We start from the raw sequence: 15900 nt of genomic DNA on the forward strand, positions 1-15900 counted from the left end.
TAAACACAGGCTGATGAGAAGGGGATGTGCCACCGCCCAGGTCTAGGGTGAGATCCAGGCTACCCCAGAACCACAGTCTAGCTCCAGGGGCAGGCAGGGGATGTCCCACCCAGCCTGCCACAGTTTAAGGATGGGCACTTGACCCAAATGGAGACAATGAGTGTGAGCTCTGGGACAGAGACTGTGTCTCTCTTCTGGAGGATTTAAGGCGGCAGGAGACAAGTCTGAAATGACTGCCGGCTTTGAGCTAACTAAACAGTGGATATGAGACAAGGAGAGACTGTTTCTGCTATTTGTCTCCTGGCTCTGCTCTTGGGCCTTCTTGGTTATATTGTTCAAGCAAATGCAACCTCACACAAGTCCTAACTGATAAGGAGCAGTCAGAGTCAGATTGCCCCAGGACACTGAGCGTCGTGGGCTTATCCAACCAAAACAGTCAAAGCAGCTGGAGCACCATCCAGAGAACAGGTCTGTCATGGGCTTGTGTGTGACCAAGAAGAAGCCAAGGCTGACTTTCTCTCAACTTTCTGAACCGGAAGAGGCTACTGCAGCCCCACACAAAAGGCTGAGGTTCAAAGCTCAAAGGCCAGCTGAGTCAGTGTAGGAACACCCTGTGTGTGCTTCAGATTGTAGAAGTTCATAATTTTGTTTTCTAGGGTTTTGAGAACATGGAATAAATCCGCCAATGATGAGCAAATCCCCATATCCTTCTCCCATAGAGCAAAAGGCTCCAATAATCACACACAGGTGCAGTCAAGACCTGGGAACACCCCGAACATCCACTGGCTTGAGGCAGGCCGAGGCGGACTCACCGTCATTGTTAATTATGGAAAGCAGCAGTTTCAGGTAGTTTTGTGTTTGTTGCACCAGGTCCCAACTCTGTTGGAAAAGAAAAAGGATTCTAGGAATAGGTATTTAATTCATAATGGGAATTTATACTATATTTAAAAAATAAAAGACCAATAAGTTATTTTGGGGCAAAAAGTACCCCAGATTCTCTGTGACTTCACTCCCCACATGTCCCTTCACCCTTTCCCACGGGCCCACCGCCTACCCCGGTGCGCTCTCACCCAAAGTGAGAGCGAGGAAGGGGAGCCATGCAGAGGCCCGGGCAACCCACACCACCACGCCCACTAGCAACAGCTGGATATTAACCTCCTGTGTGTCCTGGGCTCCAAGCACAGCTGTCCAGGGAGTTAACAGAAGTCAACAAAGAACCTCAAGCCTGTGGCCATTGTCATCAAACAGCAAGAGCTACTTCATCTGCTGTTATATCATAGAAACTAAGGAAAATATCAGCCTTCTCATCAATCGCTTCTTTACTGCTACTCACTATACTGTCTTTCGATGAATAACAAATGCAGTCTGGCAGACAAAACTTTTAAAACAGGAGATCCATGAGGTAGGAGATAAAAAAATAAGCAAAAGCTTCTTAGAGATCGGAACCTCTGTTCTAGCCCAAGCAAAAGGGCTAAACTCGACACTCTGAGAAACAGCCCACTTTGGAGTCTGGAACTCCACGGAGGGGCCTGACCCAGTTCTGTGGCCCCCGCCCCACCGAGCTGGGGACAGTCTCTCAACACAACTGCTTCTCAGTGTCTGGGCTGTGCAGAGAGGCCGTGGTGAATGCCAGCAAGAGTGCTCCCACAGGGAGGGTGAACACAGCACCTGTAATTGGAATGGTTTTCCCAGGAATTTAAAACAGGCTCATTTACCTGACCCTCCCACAGACCCTGGAGAGTCCTGACCCACTTTCAGTGGCTCCAGAGAAAGCCGCTACAGCACCACATTAATAAAGTTATTACCCATGGCAGCTTGGGGGTCTCTCTGCTTGTCTGGTTCAACATGTCAGATACACCACTGTCCACAGATTTCCTCCTCACTGTGAGTCCCAGGGGAGAAAGAGCAGGAGAAGCAGGAGACTCGCAGCAGATGCGCGGAGTGGTTGGACGGGTTGGGGGAGGGCTGCAGCAGCCAGAAGGCAGGGGGCCACCAAGGACGAGCCTGCAGGGCCCCCCAACCACAGCAGCTGTTTGAAGGGGACACCAACGACCAGGAAGCGGCAGCAGATGCTACTGGCCATGGCGCCTAGGGCGGGGGCAAGAACCACAGCCTAGGGAGCACTGGGTTGGCGGAAGCCCGAGGTCACACAGCTAAGCTGAGCTGGGGTCTGGACCCAGGCCTGTGGTAAGTCACACGCTACACTGTGATGTCTATATCCTCAGATACCAGAGTGAGGAAACGAATGTCTAAGGAGAGTATAGAATGTGAAGAGGACCCTGGAAATGCATGAAAATCTACACTCATTTCTGATTCACCCCATGTGTGCCGTGAAAAAGCCTCCGGGTGCAGAGCCAAGTACCACATATCTGGCTTACATTTGTATGCCTGGAGTAGTCTCCGCTGGCCGGCAAATTCTTACTCATCCTTCAAAGGCCCAGCCCCATTATCTACATACAGTCTTCTTCTGTAGCCATTGGCCAATAATCTTTCTACGCAGATGACAATTATGTGTTGTCTCTTCTCCTAGACCAAGTCCAATGAGGGCTCTGCATCTATAAGGCTTAGTGCTTAGGGACTAGGAGATACCCTTGGAAAGTTCCTTCACTGCCTGTTCATGGTCAGGGATCTGTGTGAGGAGAAGCAGCCACTGGAAGGGGCCTTTGGGCACAGAATGAAAGAGCAGAGCTCTAGGGGATTCCATTTGGCTACTCAGAGGGCAGCACTGCTCCTCGCGCGCTGGGAACACTGCAGTGAACACCACTGTGGGCCTGGCCCTGGGACACAGCAGTGAACACAATAACCCCAGCTCTCGGGGCTGCACGGAACGGAAGGCAAAGTGAACTGCTGCAGGCGTGCTGACTAAAAGAAGCCCTGTAAGATGCTGTGGAACCATGTAATGGGAGGTGAGCCTAGCCCGATCCTCAGGGACCATTAGATAAGGCTTTTAAGAGATGGTGACATGCATGTGAGAAAAGGGTTTAAGGGAAGCATCCAGTGTTTCTGGCATAGAGAACAGCACGTGCAAAGTTGCAGAGCATCTTCCCTAGGGAAGACGGCCAGGGTGGCTGGAGGAGAGGGAGGGGACAGCCAATGAGTCACCAGAACAAGCTCGGGCCATGTGAGGGTCCTTGGACTTCTGAGGATAACAGGAAAAGTCAGATGGAATGTGGAAGGATGGAGTGACAATGACAATCTTGGCCTGTCACCTAAGTACTGCTCTCTGCCAGGCCTTGTTCACATACTTAGGTTCCTTACTTCCAGTCGGCTAACCCTCAGTGTGGCCCCACTCTCAGCCCTTAGATAATGGTAGCCTGTATTAGGCCAGTGACATGAGACGGAAGCAGGAAGGGCTGGAGAAAATCCCTGGGGCAGAGACTTAGAGAACTAATGGGAACTATAGCCATCAAGTGAGGGATAAGAGCCACCATCCCCAACATTCTGAGTTTGAGCATCTGGGCAAATGGTGGAGGGCCTGGGGGTGCTGTGGGTTTTGACAATTCCATTTTGGGCAGCTTGACTTTCAGGTGTGCACATGACTGGACATTTGGGAAAGACTGTAGATGCGGATCGCCAAGTGAGGCCTGGCCTAGAGCCCCAGGCCTGGGTGACCCGGCAGAGGGTGAAGGGAGTGGTGATGGGTGGACGGGCCCGGGAGCTGAAGAGTCAGCACAGGGGCTGAAAGGACCAAGCTCATACCTGGCTGAGGAAGAGGACAGCAAAGCGCAGTGAGGCCAACTGGCTGAGCAACACCAGAGACAAAAGCTGTTGTTGGCAGGCAGAGCTGGGGGAGGCCCTGCCCCCTACCCTCGTGCCCAGGGCTTTATGAGTGCTCACTCCCAAGTTAGTAAGCCAGGAGTCCCCCTCAATCATCACTAAATTGGTCCGGCATTTCCGTTAACAGGACACTTTCATGCAGTGATCGTATCTGAACCTCACCACAACTCTGAAACAGGTGCTGTCAATTCTGCTTTCAGAGGGAAGTGAGGTCACTTGCTCAAGGTCACAGAGCCCCGTGAGAACAGCCGAAGGAGCTCACACCCAGGGCCTCTATCCACTAAACACAACTCCTCACACACAAGGGACCCTTCCCAGAGAGACAGACTTCCTTGGCAGCATCAATGCTATCAACATAGTTGACAGCATTGATGTACAGTTATAGGGAATTTGGTGAGGAAGTGGTTCTCAGATCTGTATGCACAAGGGCAAAGAACGGTGCCAGCAGAGAGAGGGGTGGTGGCTGGGTGGGGCCTACTTGAGGGCTCTGCACACAGCAGATTCAGGAGGAGGCCTGCCGCTTTCTCTGGCTGTGCCGCCTGTCTGGGGACAGAATGGGGCCTGACAGTAGGGAACAAGGCTCCTCAGCCTGTTCCACCTTTCTGGGACACAACAAACAACCTATCAGCTCTCGTTCTGAAGTCCCCTCTCTTGCAAAAACACCTATACAGAGAAGACCCAACACCCCTATAACTGGCTCATGCCAATAGTTATGGAGCATCTGCCTTGTGTCCGGGGGCACACGTACAAGAAAAAAACAGGGTAAGCATGGCCTCTGCCTTTACAGACCCTCTGCTACTAGGATAACAAAGTCCAAGGTGATACTGGAACACAGAGCTGCGTAACAGAGGGTGCTGGGCCTCTGGGAGAGGGAGATCTCAAGGCTGAATGGGAACTGTCCAGACCCAGGGGCAGATGAAAAGAGGACGGAAGCAGGATGTTTTCTAGGTATTCAGTGGCTCAGCCTTCTGGCTCAAGGCCATTTTCAGTTCTAGGATGCACAAGCCGTGGTTCCCCATCCTCCTGGTGTTCAGTCTACAGAAGATGGGGAAGCAGCTCTATTATAAATCAGTAACTAGAGCTCAGTGGAAAACTCCAAGAAAGACACGCCCAGGGATTAATGGGAATGTAATGCAAGCATCCAACTTCCCAGGGATGGGGACAGGAGGCACATCAGGCAAGTCTTCTTGAAATGGACACTCAAGCCAAATCCTGAAGGCAGGGTGTCAGCCAGACAAAAGGAGTCTGGAGGGGGCCAGCCAGGCAGAGGGAATAGGCGTGGGGAAGGCAGTGGGCAGAATGAGGCTCCCTGTCCTGGCTGAAGCAGGTGGCAAGGAGACTGCTAATGGGCCACGGGCTTGTACAGTGTGGGCCAGACGTGGTAGACAGATGGGTTCATCCAGTAAGATTGGCGCCCCTTCCACGGCAGACAGTAACGAGAGACGTACAATGGAAATAATTTTCAGGTCTCTATGAGCAAATTAGGTCAGGGAGTGCTGCACTTCCTCTGATGGAACATGCATTTAAAAGGTAAAATGAAAAAAGTCACTAAGTCCCAGAGCCGGAAAAGCAAACTCCACGCAGTCCTCCTCTGGAAACAGAACCCCCTGGTGGATGCAAATCTTTCAGTGAGTCATGTTCAGAAAGCTTTGATTTTCTGGGCCAAGAGCAAATCAGGAGAGAGAGTCAGAGAGACTAGCAGCTCCTCCTTTCCTAGGCTGTCAGAGGTTGGAGGCGAGCCAGGCCTCCAGACCTCTGCCTGAGGGGCTTGTGGGTTGGGCACCAGGGGTCCCCTCACCTGATACTGGCTCCAGTCAATATTCAGAGAGCAAGTCAGGAAGTCAGGGATGCTCAGAGGGGCATCGACGTAGTCCTGGGGACAGAAAGACACTGTGAGACACAGGCTGGCCACCAGGAGACGCTATGGTGACAGGTGGAGGCCCTGAAGTTGCGGCTATCATGGGCAGGCAGGGTGTCCCCCCGACAGTGCTCGCCTCCTCTGAGCTAGATGCCTGTGCCACCCTGAGAGGGAAAGCTTAAAAAATCAAAGGGACCAGATGTTGCTGCCAAGTGGAGTTTTTCAGTTGGCCATTTGAGTGTTTGCTGCTGAGACGGAGGTGATGGACTGGATTCAGCCTCCAGCAGCTCCTGGGCTGCTCCCACCCACTGGGGAGGACCAGAAGGCTGCCCCTTCTTCCCACAGGAGGTGGTGGAGCAAAGATGAAGCATTTCTCCTACCTGAAAACTTTTTTAAAGAAAGGGAGAAACTAAAAGGGGGTGAGAAAATAGTATGTGATAAGAGTTTAAACATGTATATCTAAGGAGAAGAGGGAGAGAAAAAAATGAGACTCATTCAGGGAAGAGAAAAGAAACGAAAAGGGTAGCTGTTTTCCCCTCAAAATTTTCTAGCTGGTTTCCCTTCACAAAGGAACAGAAGACCCAAGCTGACAAGTGGTACAGTTCATACCTGCTTCCAGTTAAAAATGAGCCCTTCAGCCATGTAATCCCGATCCTTATATTCCTTGAAAAATTCACAGCCTGGAAAAGAAGGGCAGAGTTACACCACCGCTCTTCCTGGCCCAATGTCCTGAGACACCCCTGGGCGCTGGAGGACGTAAGTGGCCACCAGCTGACACGAGTGGGGCCTGGACTGGGTGGGCGGGCACCTCCAGCGCTCCTCCGGTTTCTAGTCACGACCCTTCCTGACAAGGTACCGCCTGCCTGCACACCACTCTCTCTCTCTCTCCATCTGTGCTCACTGGTTGCTGGTCACCTCTCCTTTCATTTCAGGTTCCTCTGTTCTATATGCCCCTGAAGTGCCAACAACCAGAGAACAAAAGCGTGGCGTACAATTTGAACCCTGGCAGCACGTTCTCAGCAACTTATCTAGTCACATAAGATCACCCTGCTACTACTCCAATAAAGCAAATACTGCAATAATGCAAGCCATGTAAATCCTGGTTTCCCAGTACATATTAAAGTCAGGCTTATACTATATTACAGTTTATTAAATGTGAGATTACATGATGTCTTAAAAAACCAATATACCTTAAATATAAAAAATACTTCAGGGAATTTCCTGGAGGTTCAGTGGCTAAGACTCAAGAGTACTGCTGTGGGCCCGGTTCAACACCTGGTTGGGGAACCAAGAACCTACAAGCCACGTGGTGTGGCCAAAAAAAAAAGCTTTATTCCTTAAAATTGCTGACCAAAATCTAAGCCTACAATGAGCTGGAACAGTAAAGTCAAAGATCGCTGATCACACATTACCATAACAAGTGTAGTAATGATGAAAAATTTTGAAGTACTATGAAAGTTATCAAAATGGGACACAGAGACATGAAGTAAACAAATGTTGGAAAAATGGTACCAACAGACTTGATGCAGGGCTCCCACAAACACTCAATTTATAAAAGATGTAAAATGTAAAGAGTAATAAATCGAAGAGCAGTAAAACAAGGTCTGCCTATAGCAGCCCCACAGGCTTTCAGTGAGGACTGAGCACTGTAACATGCAGGAAAGGACCGTGGGCAGTGCACGGGACAGGTGCTCCAGACACACCCATCTCGACAAGTGAAACGCCGTAAGAAACACCACCAAGGTAAGACCTCAGGAACCGAGGGAAAACGAGTGAAAAGGGCCCTGCCAACGTTCCCAGCCTCAAACCTCAGTCTTTAGCTCAGCTCTGTGACCGTGAACACGTGAACGTCTCTCAGCCTTGACTTTCTCATTTGTCAAGTGGTTAAGGACGAGATGAAATAATACACAGAAAACAGCTGGCAGAGCACTGATGGCCCTCAGGAGACAGCATACCAGTGCCACCTTCCTGCTGAAGCTGAAGCAAGAGCCCAGCGCAGCCCTGCAGCTCGATCCAGGCGGAATGAGGCCTGCCCTCACCACACAGCCAGGACGGCCAGGGCCGGGGGGTTGGCAGAGAGCTTCCTACATTCCTCTCAGGTCCTCTGTCAGAGCCAACACAAACTCTGAAGGACACAAGCCTTTGGCCACAGGTCCAAGTCTGAGGAGGTCCCCAAAGACAACAGAACAACTGCCTGAATTCTGTCAAGGTAGCCACAGGCCATCAACATTCCCATGGGACTCTCCAGCTCCTCGGGCCACGCTCAGCCTGAGGTCACTCCTGGGAACAAAGGAAAGGTTCCTCTGGTAGGGGGAAGTCTAGAGACCGAGCCCGTGTCCTGGAGACGTGGCTCTTATCCACCCCCTACCTCTGCCCTCCTTCACTCTAAGTCCCCAGGCCCCTCTGTAGATGGGGAAGTCAGGACACAATACTCAGCCCTAACACTTCAGCCTATTCCTAGGCGCCTCACTGGGAGAAAGAAGAAATATAAATATCAGACAGAGGCCCTGAGCTTATCAGCCCAGGTTTAGAAGAGACACCAATTATTCCTCAGAGCTCCTGTGAAGTGCTCTGCTTTCTCAGACTCAAGCACTCCAATCAACACCACAGGCTCCAGGCCCAGCTCTGAGCAGTGTGTGATACAGAAGCAATAGACTGTGAGAAATGGAGGGAATTAAAACAACCTTGATACCCAGGGCAAGGCCTGACATTCATTACCTCAACGGGCTTCTGAGCCTGTTGAGAGGCAAAGGGATGGCACCAAAAGTGAAGCGAGAGCAGGCGCTCACTTGAGAAGGAAACAAATTAGACTTGTGCTGGGGAGTTTTCGGCCCCTTCTATTTTGGGGCCTGAGGGAAGTGCTCCCCGAACACTTCTCATTTTCAAGGGCCAGTCAAAGCCTAAGTTAGTCTGACAGAGAACTGATACCACCACAGTTCCTGTCTGGGCTTCAAACTCATCAGAGGGCTCAACGGAGACCCCTGAAACGGCAGCAGAGTGCATTTCAGGACTTGGTCTGGCTAATGTTAATTTTGTTATGAAGTAATATAGGCAGGTGAAGAAATTCAAGAACATAAGAAGTAAAACACAGGAAGTAAAAGTTGCTTCTCCTGTGCCCTCACATGCCATCTCCCCCACCCCAGGCTTCTGAATTTTTATTGATTACCCACCCCCCTTACTCTCCCCTCAACACACATACGACTATCAGATCCAGTCCATGATATTCTAGGAAGAACAGGGGAAAAAATTCAGAGATAGATAGTATCATCTTACCATTTTGGCATATTTCTTTCTTATCCTTTGTATAAGCACTTTTCCTCGCACACAGTTGAGATTTTACTATTTCACTTTGTATTGTGCTTATTATTAGCACCTTAAGCATTTTTCTATGACTGTGTAATATCTCATTCTACAATACTATGGGTGGCTGTGCCATTATTTACATAATCCTTATTCTGATTAATGAAAATATTACCCATGTTTGGCTGGGTATAAATGGACGTGATGAAGGACCTCCCTTGGTGGTCCAGTGGTTAAGACTCTGCCTTCCAATGCAGGGGCATGGGTTCAATCTGCTTGGGGAACTAACATGCTGTGTGGCCAAAAAAATAAAACTCACATGATGAGCATCTGCAGCCCCAGGCTGGCTGGATTACAGCCTAATGAATAACTGGGTCAAATGGTGTTAGTTTCAGGAGTCTTATAACAAGTTGCCCAATGACAGCAGAAAGGATATTGTGCCACTGTTCTGGCACAAAACAATTTTTTCTAAACCAAATCCTACTGAGAACCTGAATACTAATACAGAAAGCTGACACCTGGGTCCTCAGCCAATACAGAGCTCTCCCATTAGGCAGAGTACTTCAGTCTGCAGACCCCAAAGCATCCCCTGAGAGTGGGGAGCCTGGTGTGAAAACCAACCTGAAAACTACACTATGGAAGCCCTCATGCAGACCCCCAGGTGGGACATCTTCTCGACAGCTCTGATGTTGCCAAGCCCAGGCATCAATGTAACAGTTCAGCATCTGGCTAAAACAAGCCTTTCCTCCCACGCACCCATCACTCGGCCCAGTGTCAGTGAGCACCTGTCAGGGCTGGACATGGCATAGCACCCAGAAATAAACAGTGTTATCCTCATTTATCCTCGGAAGGGTTAGGGGATTTATTCAAGGACATGGTGCTGCAGCTGAGATGCACGCCCAGCCCTACAAGCCACCAAATGCTGAGCTGGCAGAGATTAGAAAGGAGAGTCCCTAACCGAGGCCAGAGTGAGACAGCCAGGCCACCGGGGGTCCTGGTTCAGGTGCCACCGGCTCACAATGATGATACCCTCTGCCCACCAGGCACCAGATGAACCTGAGTTTCTAAAGAGAAGGCCTCGTGGCTCGACAGCAACCTGGGGTCACCAGTCTGCTCTTGCCATTGGCCCCATGGCTCCAAGATGAAGAGACAAGATCCAGCACAGGACTGAAGGCAGGGCTAGTGTTGCGGAGCAGGAGAGAGGTTTTAAGGACGAGCTCACTTTTTGCTGTCTGTTCACAAAGTCTGGCACTGAGGTTAGGGCTCTCATACCTCCCTGAACAAGCAGGTGTTGCTAGAAGGCTACAATGCTACCAATGGACCCATGCAGTGCAGAGAACACTGCCCTGGCTACAGACTGCATACAGTCTGTGCCAGAGACACATGTAGCCAGCTGCGTGCTCACCACAGTGCTCTGCAACATGGCGAGGCCACCAACCACGTGCAACTGAGGACAGAGTGCTTACGTCACCACAGTAACACCCAGCAGGGCACGACTGGCGGCTGACCATAAGAACAGCACGTTAGCGGCACAGAGCACGCTGATCAACCTGACTTCACCTAATCCGACAAGACCCTGAGCTAAGCCTCACCGACTTCCACGATGCTTGAGAAAACCTGGGACTGGCACGGTGAAGGAACTCGCTCAAGGGTGCAGCAGGGTGCGTGTGAGTCCAGACTCCATCCCTGGGCCCCTCCCAAGGCAAACCCCTGCCAGGACAGTGTCCTACCCTGAGCTGAGAGCCATGGACCGGGAACCACACTGTCCTACACTGAGCAACAGTGTATGCTACCAGGGAGCTCCAGGGCACCTGAGCACCTAAGTGGCCAGGGCCTGCCAGGTGGCCTTCGGAGCCCCAGTCCTGGGAAGCCTGTCCCCTGACCGGATCCTGGAAGGAGCCCCTACCTGGATACGGGATGGAGAGGAGAGTGAAGTCGGCATAGCGCTGGGCTTTGTCCACCTTCTCAGAGGAGGTGACACTACAAGACAGGACACAACGTGTTACGGCATCAGAACCCATGCATGCCATTCCCCACAAGCATCACCACAGCTCGGATAAGCCTCCTGCTACAGAAACCTCTCTCAGAGTTGGGATGAGGCCCTTCAGTCAGGCTTACTTTGAGCAATTAAGAATGGGACCTCTCTGCCGCCTACCCGAAGTCACCAGGTGAGAGTGCTGACTCTCCCTGATATCACAGCACTTGCGATGGGACCTAAAGCCACAGAACCACAATCCTTATAAGCCTCCCAGATGAAGGAAGCACAGGCACCATTCAGGAGGGGCCCCAAGGGGGACTCTCCTCTCCACTGTCTTCTCCAGCATCAGCTGAGGATGCTCCCCAGCAGCATCTGAGAGACAGAGGTCTACTCTGACAGATGACGGAGGGGCAGGGGGACCTACAGACAGCTGAACTGTAACTTATAAGTGTGGCTTATTTTCTAAGACAAACATGGCATAATTAAAGGTCAGTATTATAAAAAAAATAAACAAGCTACACTTTGGGAAAATTCCCCAAATTCATCACCCCAACCCAGGCTCCATTTTTTCTCATTTTTCTTTGTCCTGTGAACACTTGGTCCATACAGCATACAGGATATAAAAATTGAGTGAATACTGATTTTCTGGATCCACCCTGTTTTTTTGGATCCACTTTAAAAGAGATGCCAATCCACCAGAGATGGCGGAGTGACAGCAGAGTACACATGAGACGTTGGCGGCTCCCTCGGTGCCTACTGGACCACCCTGAGCAAGTGACTTAACCTCTCTGGCTTGTTTCTCCCCCGCAAGAGAGGGATACAAGAACCTCCTCACAGGGAGGGCTGTGTGAGGATACAGGAAGAGGATGCTCAAGGCCTGGCACCCAGTGTGCCCTAGTGACTGCTTTGCACCATCCCCGAGCCCATGAGCCTGTGAACACATGGCCTCCACCCACTTGGAGGGGGGTGCCCTGCACTCACTTCATGCCAAACTTCACCTTCTTGTTCTCCACCATCAGGTCACAGATGTACTTGACTGACAGGTACCGGAGCAGCTTGATGTCATAGCCTCTGACCTTATCAAAGAGATGCGTGTCGGAACTTCTGAAACAGACAGCCAGAGGGAGAAGCTGCACTGAGTGTCCATTCCCAGAAGTCTAGGCGCTACAGGAGCACTTCTGTTTCCCTTCTCCAGGAGAGGTAGGCTGCGAGGGCCAGACGGGACAGCGGTCCCAGTGAAGGTGAGGGAAGGTGACTTTCCAAGAGATTATCCTGCTCTCTGGGACACATTTCAAAGAGAAGCAATATGCAGCTGGGGCAGGAAAGGGCTTTCTGGTGCTGCCTGACATTAAGCCAGAAGACTCAAGATAATCTCCGAGTTCTAAAAAGCAGCAGGCTGGTGGCTGATCAAGTCTCTGAGCTTCCATTAGAGTTTCTCTCTCTCTACCCTCCTCCCTCTCCCCCATTTATGACCATTTTTAGCCACATGACTTGCTCAAAATGTAACAGATTGAAATTCTCATTGGGAGATCGACTTTTTAGAGCTATTTTATCAACTAATTGTGAAATACTAGCAAGTGAATTCCCTCTCCTTAGAAGGCCTCTGAAGCAAGGAGAAAGATGAGATTTTCCTAATCCCCAGGCTGCCTTCTGATCAGTCATACAGATAAAGGCAAAAGTAGAACAAATAAACAGTCACCATTAATTTATTTTTTTAATGCCCACTGCTTTGCTGAACCCAGCAGATGCCTCGCCAAGAACAGTGCGCAGTGTGGAAGACGGCCTGGCTGGAGCAGAGGTCGTCTGATCTCGGGGGAAGAGCCAAACATTCCTGTGTGCAAGCCAGAGCCGCTGCTCGTGGAACCAGCAGGCAGAAGCTGGGCACAGCGAGATGCCTTTTCAAGCTCTGAGCTGTAATTTTGGGCAGCTGATCTGACCAGGGTGCTGATGTGCATTCCAGAGATGCCTGACACCAGTTAAAGACTTTCCATGTGGCACAGACCATGCAAAGGAGCTTTTCCAAAGTAACATTACTGTCATTTTCGAAAAAGTATTTAGAAAGGAGGTAGGAAGAGTGGGAGCCAGCCCCCTCCCTCCCTTTCAGGGGACCTAAAGCACTCCTCTGTGTTGTACTCCCTTACGGCACCAATTACACAGCTGCGGAACTTCTGGTGCCCGCATCTCCGATGTGTTGACCACAGTCCTCAGGCCAGGTGTGTCCGGCATCACCTGGTAGGCTGGACATCAACATCCTGGAAACCATGGGGCTTGAAGACACACAGATGTCTGCACCATGTCTTGGGCCTGCAGTACCAGGAACCCCAGGACTGGGGCACTCTCCCTGGGGTCCTTGTGAGCAGCCAGGATAAAGACAGACTGCTCAGGCAGTTCATAAAGTCAGCTGCGGGTGAGGCTATGGGGTGGACTTCAACAACTGTTTCAGAGATGTGGACGAAGGAAGCCAATCCACTCACCTGGACCACTGATGATGTCACGGCCATCAGTAGAAAATGGCCACCACTGGTCAGATACCTGCCCCTCACCCAAGCCCAGACCCATAACTGCCTGGCACTGACCGAAGAGCACAGTCCTCCTCCGTGAGATCCTCTGCATCTGCCCAGGCGTCGTCTGCACCCCCTGTGGGAGGAACCTGCGGTCAGCACTTGGGGCATGGCAGGGGCTCCATGCAAGGGCTGCTTGACCAGTCTACCCCTGGTTCCACCCCAAGGACCATGCTCCTCCCTTTCCCAGGACTGGATGCCCCACGTGCCTGGCATTCTTCTCACCACACGCATCTTCTCAGGTGATGAGAGGAGGGGCTCTAGACGCCCTTGCCCCCCCTGCCCCAGGTTGCTGCTCACCCCCATAATCACCACCACCGCTGTGGCCATGGGTAACTGTTCTCCATGACTGGGCTCCTGTTCTTAGTCACAGAGGCTGCAGCTCAGCGCTCACCTGAGAAAATATAGTTGTAGCCAGTGCGTCCATACAGCTCCCCCCATCCAGCCAGTGTGGCTGACCTGCAAATGTGCTGGGAGAGAAACCACATTTTCAGGGTCAGATGGTTTTCTGGAGTTTTTTGGTTCTACTTATCCCTGCTTTCTTGAGATATAATTGACCCATGACATTGTGTAAGTTTAAGGTGCACAACATGATGATTTGTATCACTGCTGCTGCTGCTGCTAAGTCGCTTCAGTCGTGTCCGACTCTGTGCAACCCCACAGACGGCAGCCCACCAGGCCCCGCCATCCCTGGGATTCTCCAGGCAAGACCACTAACATACTGCAAAACCATTACCACCACAGAGTTAGCTAACGCCTGCATCAGGTCACATAATTACCATTTCTTTTTTTGTGTGGTGGAAACATTTAAGACCATCTCTCTCTACAACTTTCATGTATATAATACAGTATTATTAACTATAACCACCATGCTGTACATTAGATCCACAAACCTTATTCATCTTGCAACTGGAAGTTTGTACCCTCTGACCAACAGTCAGGTGGTTTTCTGAAGTGCACACAGTAGGGGGAAGCCCTGGAACTCTTCTGATCATTCCAGACCAGCAAAATGGGTGCATGAGCACTGCCCAAAGTCTCAGCATCAGGGCCACTGTGACAGCAGTCTCTCTGAAGCAAGCCTAGATTTTAACCTAGAGCCTCTGTCAAGGGGTTCTCTCTCCCAAACGAGAGGCACCAGAGTATCACTAATGGTAATGGGTAGACTCAGTGGTTGTCACACACAAGTGGTCTTACTTGGGTTAAGACCTGGCGATTATCACATGTGTATGTCAGCATGTCAGTGAAACACAAACACACCTTTCCACTGGGTTTTCACAAGCCCTTAAGGGAAGTGTGGCTGGGGGCAGGCACTGCTGCTGCTTCACAGATGCAAAGAGCAACGGGCGCAGGGAGATCAAGTAGGGCCTGAGGTCCCACAGTGAGGAACAAGCAGGGATCTGACCGAGCCCACATCCCTCCAGAGCACCTGTGCTGTCACTGCTTAGCGCAGGAAGGGAAACCTTTGGAGCAGGAGGGTCAATTAAGGGAGAAATGTTTGGGGGCTTTTTTTTTTTTTTAAGAAATTTTACCTTCTCTCTCCTACGTACTAAAGGAATGTAGTAACTGTAACTGTGCTTAACTTTGCTTTTACTCTTTGCTCATCACTGAAGCAGCATTACAAGAGCTAGAATTCTAGAAACCAGGCAATAGGTGTGAACTTCATTATCTAATTTTTTAAAAAAGAGTTTATTTGTCTGTGTCAGGTCTCAGTTGCTCTGCAGCGTGTGGGATTTCAACTTCCAGACCAGGGCCTGAACCCACATCCGCTGCATTGCACAGCACATTCTTAACCACTAGACCCCCAGGGAAGCCTCTCACTATCTGATTCTAAGGCTGAATCTTTATAAACTGTGTTTGATGAGATCCAAGAGGGGTGGGGGAATGGGAAGAGGTATCTGGGATCTGGTGACCCCAGGGTTTAGCTACAGGCTGAGGGAGGCAGTGAGGGTGGCTGGGAGATTAAACTGGGGGTGGGGGTACATTTCTGAATGGGTCATGCAGCCTGGCAGTATAAGGAGGGTCCCTGGAAGATTGTAGAATATTGCCAGAGGGCGTCTCCTTCTCCACCTGTAAGACAGTGGGAAAGAAACAGTTTTGCTGCTACAGGAAAGAGGCATGCTAGGAATTGGCAGGTCATCCCTGGCAGCTTAGGACAGGGGGCAAATGATAGAAGGGCAACCTGCTACAATCCGGGGGGTGCTTTTCCAGTGCTGGGGGCAGAACACATTTGAGGTAGGGCTGTCCTGGAAGCCTGTAAAGAAGGGCTTGGGCAGAGAGTCCTGCTAGCCTGAGCACGATGCACTCTACAGGGGAATGTTTCCCTTTCTCTGGGTCCAAAAGGATTTTGCAAATCTGATGATAATGACAAACTGTCTCCGGATAAAAATGTACATGCCAGAGTTTACCTGTATCTCCAAGTCCATCCA

General features: G+C 50.8%; 1 protein-coding gene across 7 annotated transcripts in view; it reads right to left on the reverse strand.

The window, feature by feature from the left end:
• The window catches only part of MTMR14 (myotubularin related protein 14), a 44638-nt gene that overhangs the window by 15323 nt on the left and 13415 nt on the right, over positions 1 to 15900 (reverse strand). For 6 of the 7 annotated variants that reach the window (XM_006070742.4, XM_006070740.4, XM_025272828.3 and 3 more), the window contains exons 4-10: positions 13869 to 13944; positions 13490 to 13550; positions 11895 to 12017; positions 10842 to 10915; positions 6245 to 6315; positions 5576 to 5650; positions 813 to 879 (exon numbers count right to left, since the gene is read on the reverse strand). In XM_006070742.4, coding sequence (XP_006070804.1) covers positions 813 to 879; positions 5576 to 5650; positions 6245 to 6315; positions 10842 to 10915; positions 11895 to 12017; positions 13490 to 13550; positions 13869 to 13944 — 547 coding nt within the window. The remainder of the gene's footprint in view (positions 1 to 812; positions 880 to 5575; positions 5651 to 6244; positions 6316 to 10841; positions 10916 to 11894; positions 12018 to 13489; positions 13551 to 13868; positions 13945 to 15900) is intronic. The other variant, XM_006070741.4, reaches the window with a different exon arrangement.

The sequence above is a fragment of the Bubalus bubalis genome, chromosome 21 (genome assembly GCF_019923935.1).
Source record: "Bubalus bubalis isolate 160015118507 breed Murrah chromosome 21, NDDB_SH_1, whole genome shotgun sequence".
NCBI classification, from domain to species: Eukaryota; Metazoa; Chordata; class Mammalia; order Artiodactyla; family Bovidae; genus Bubalus; species Bubalus bubalis.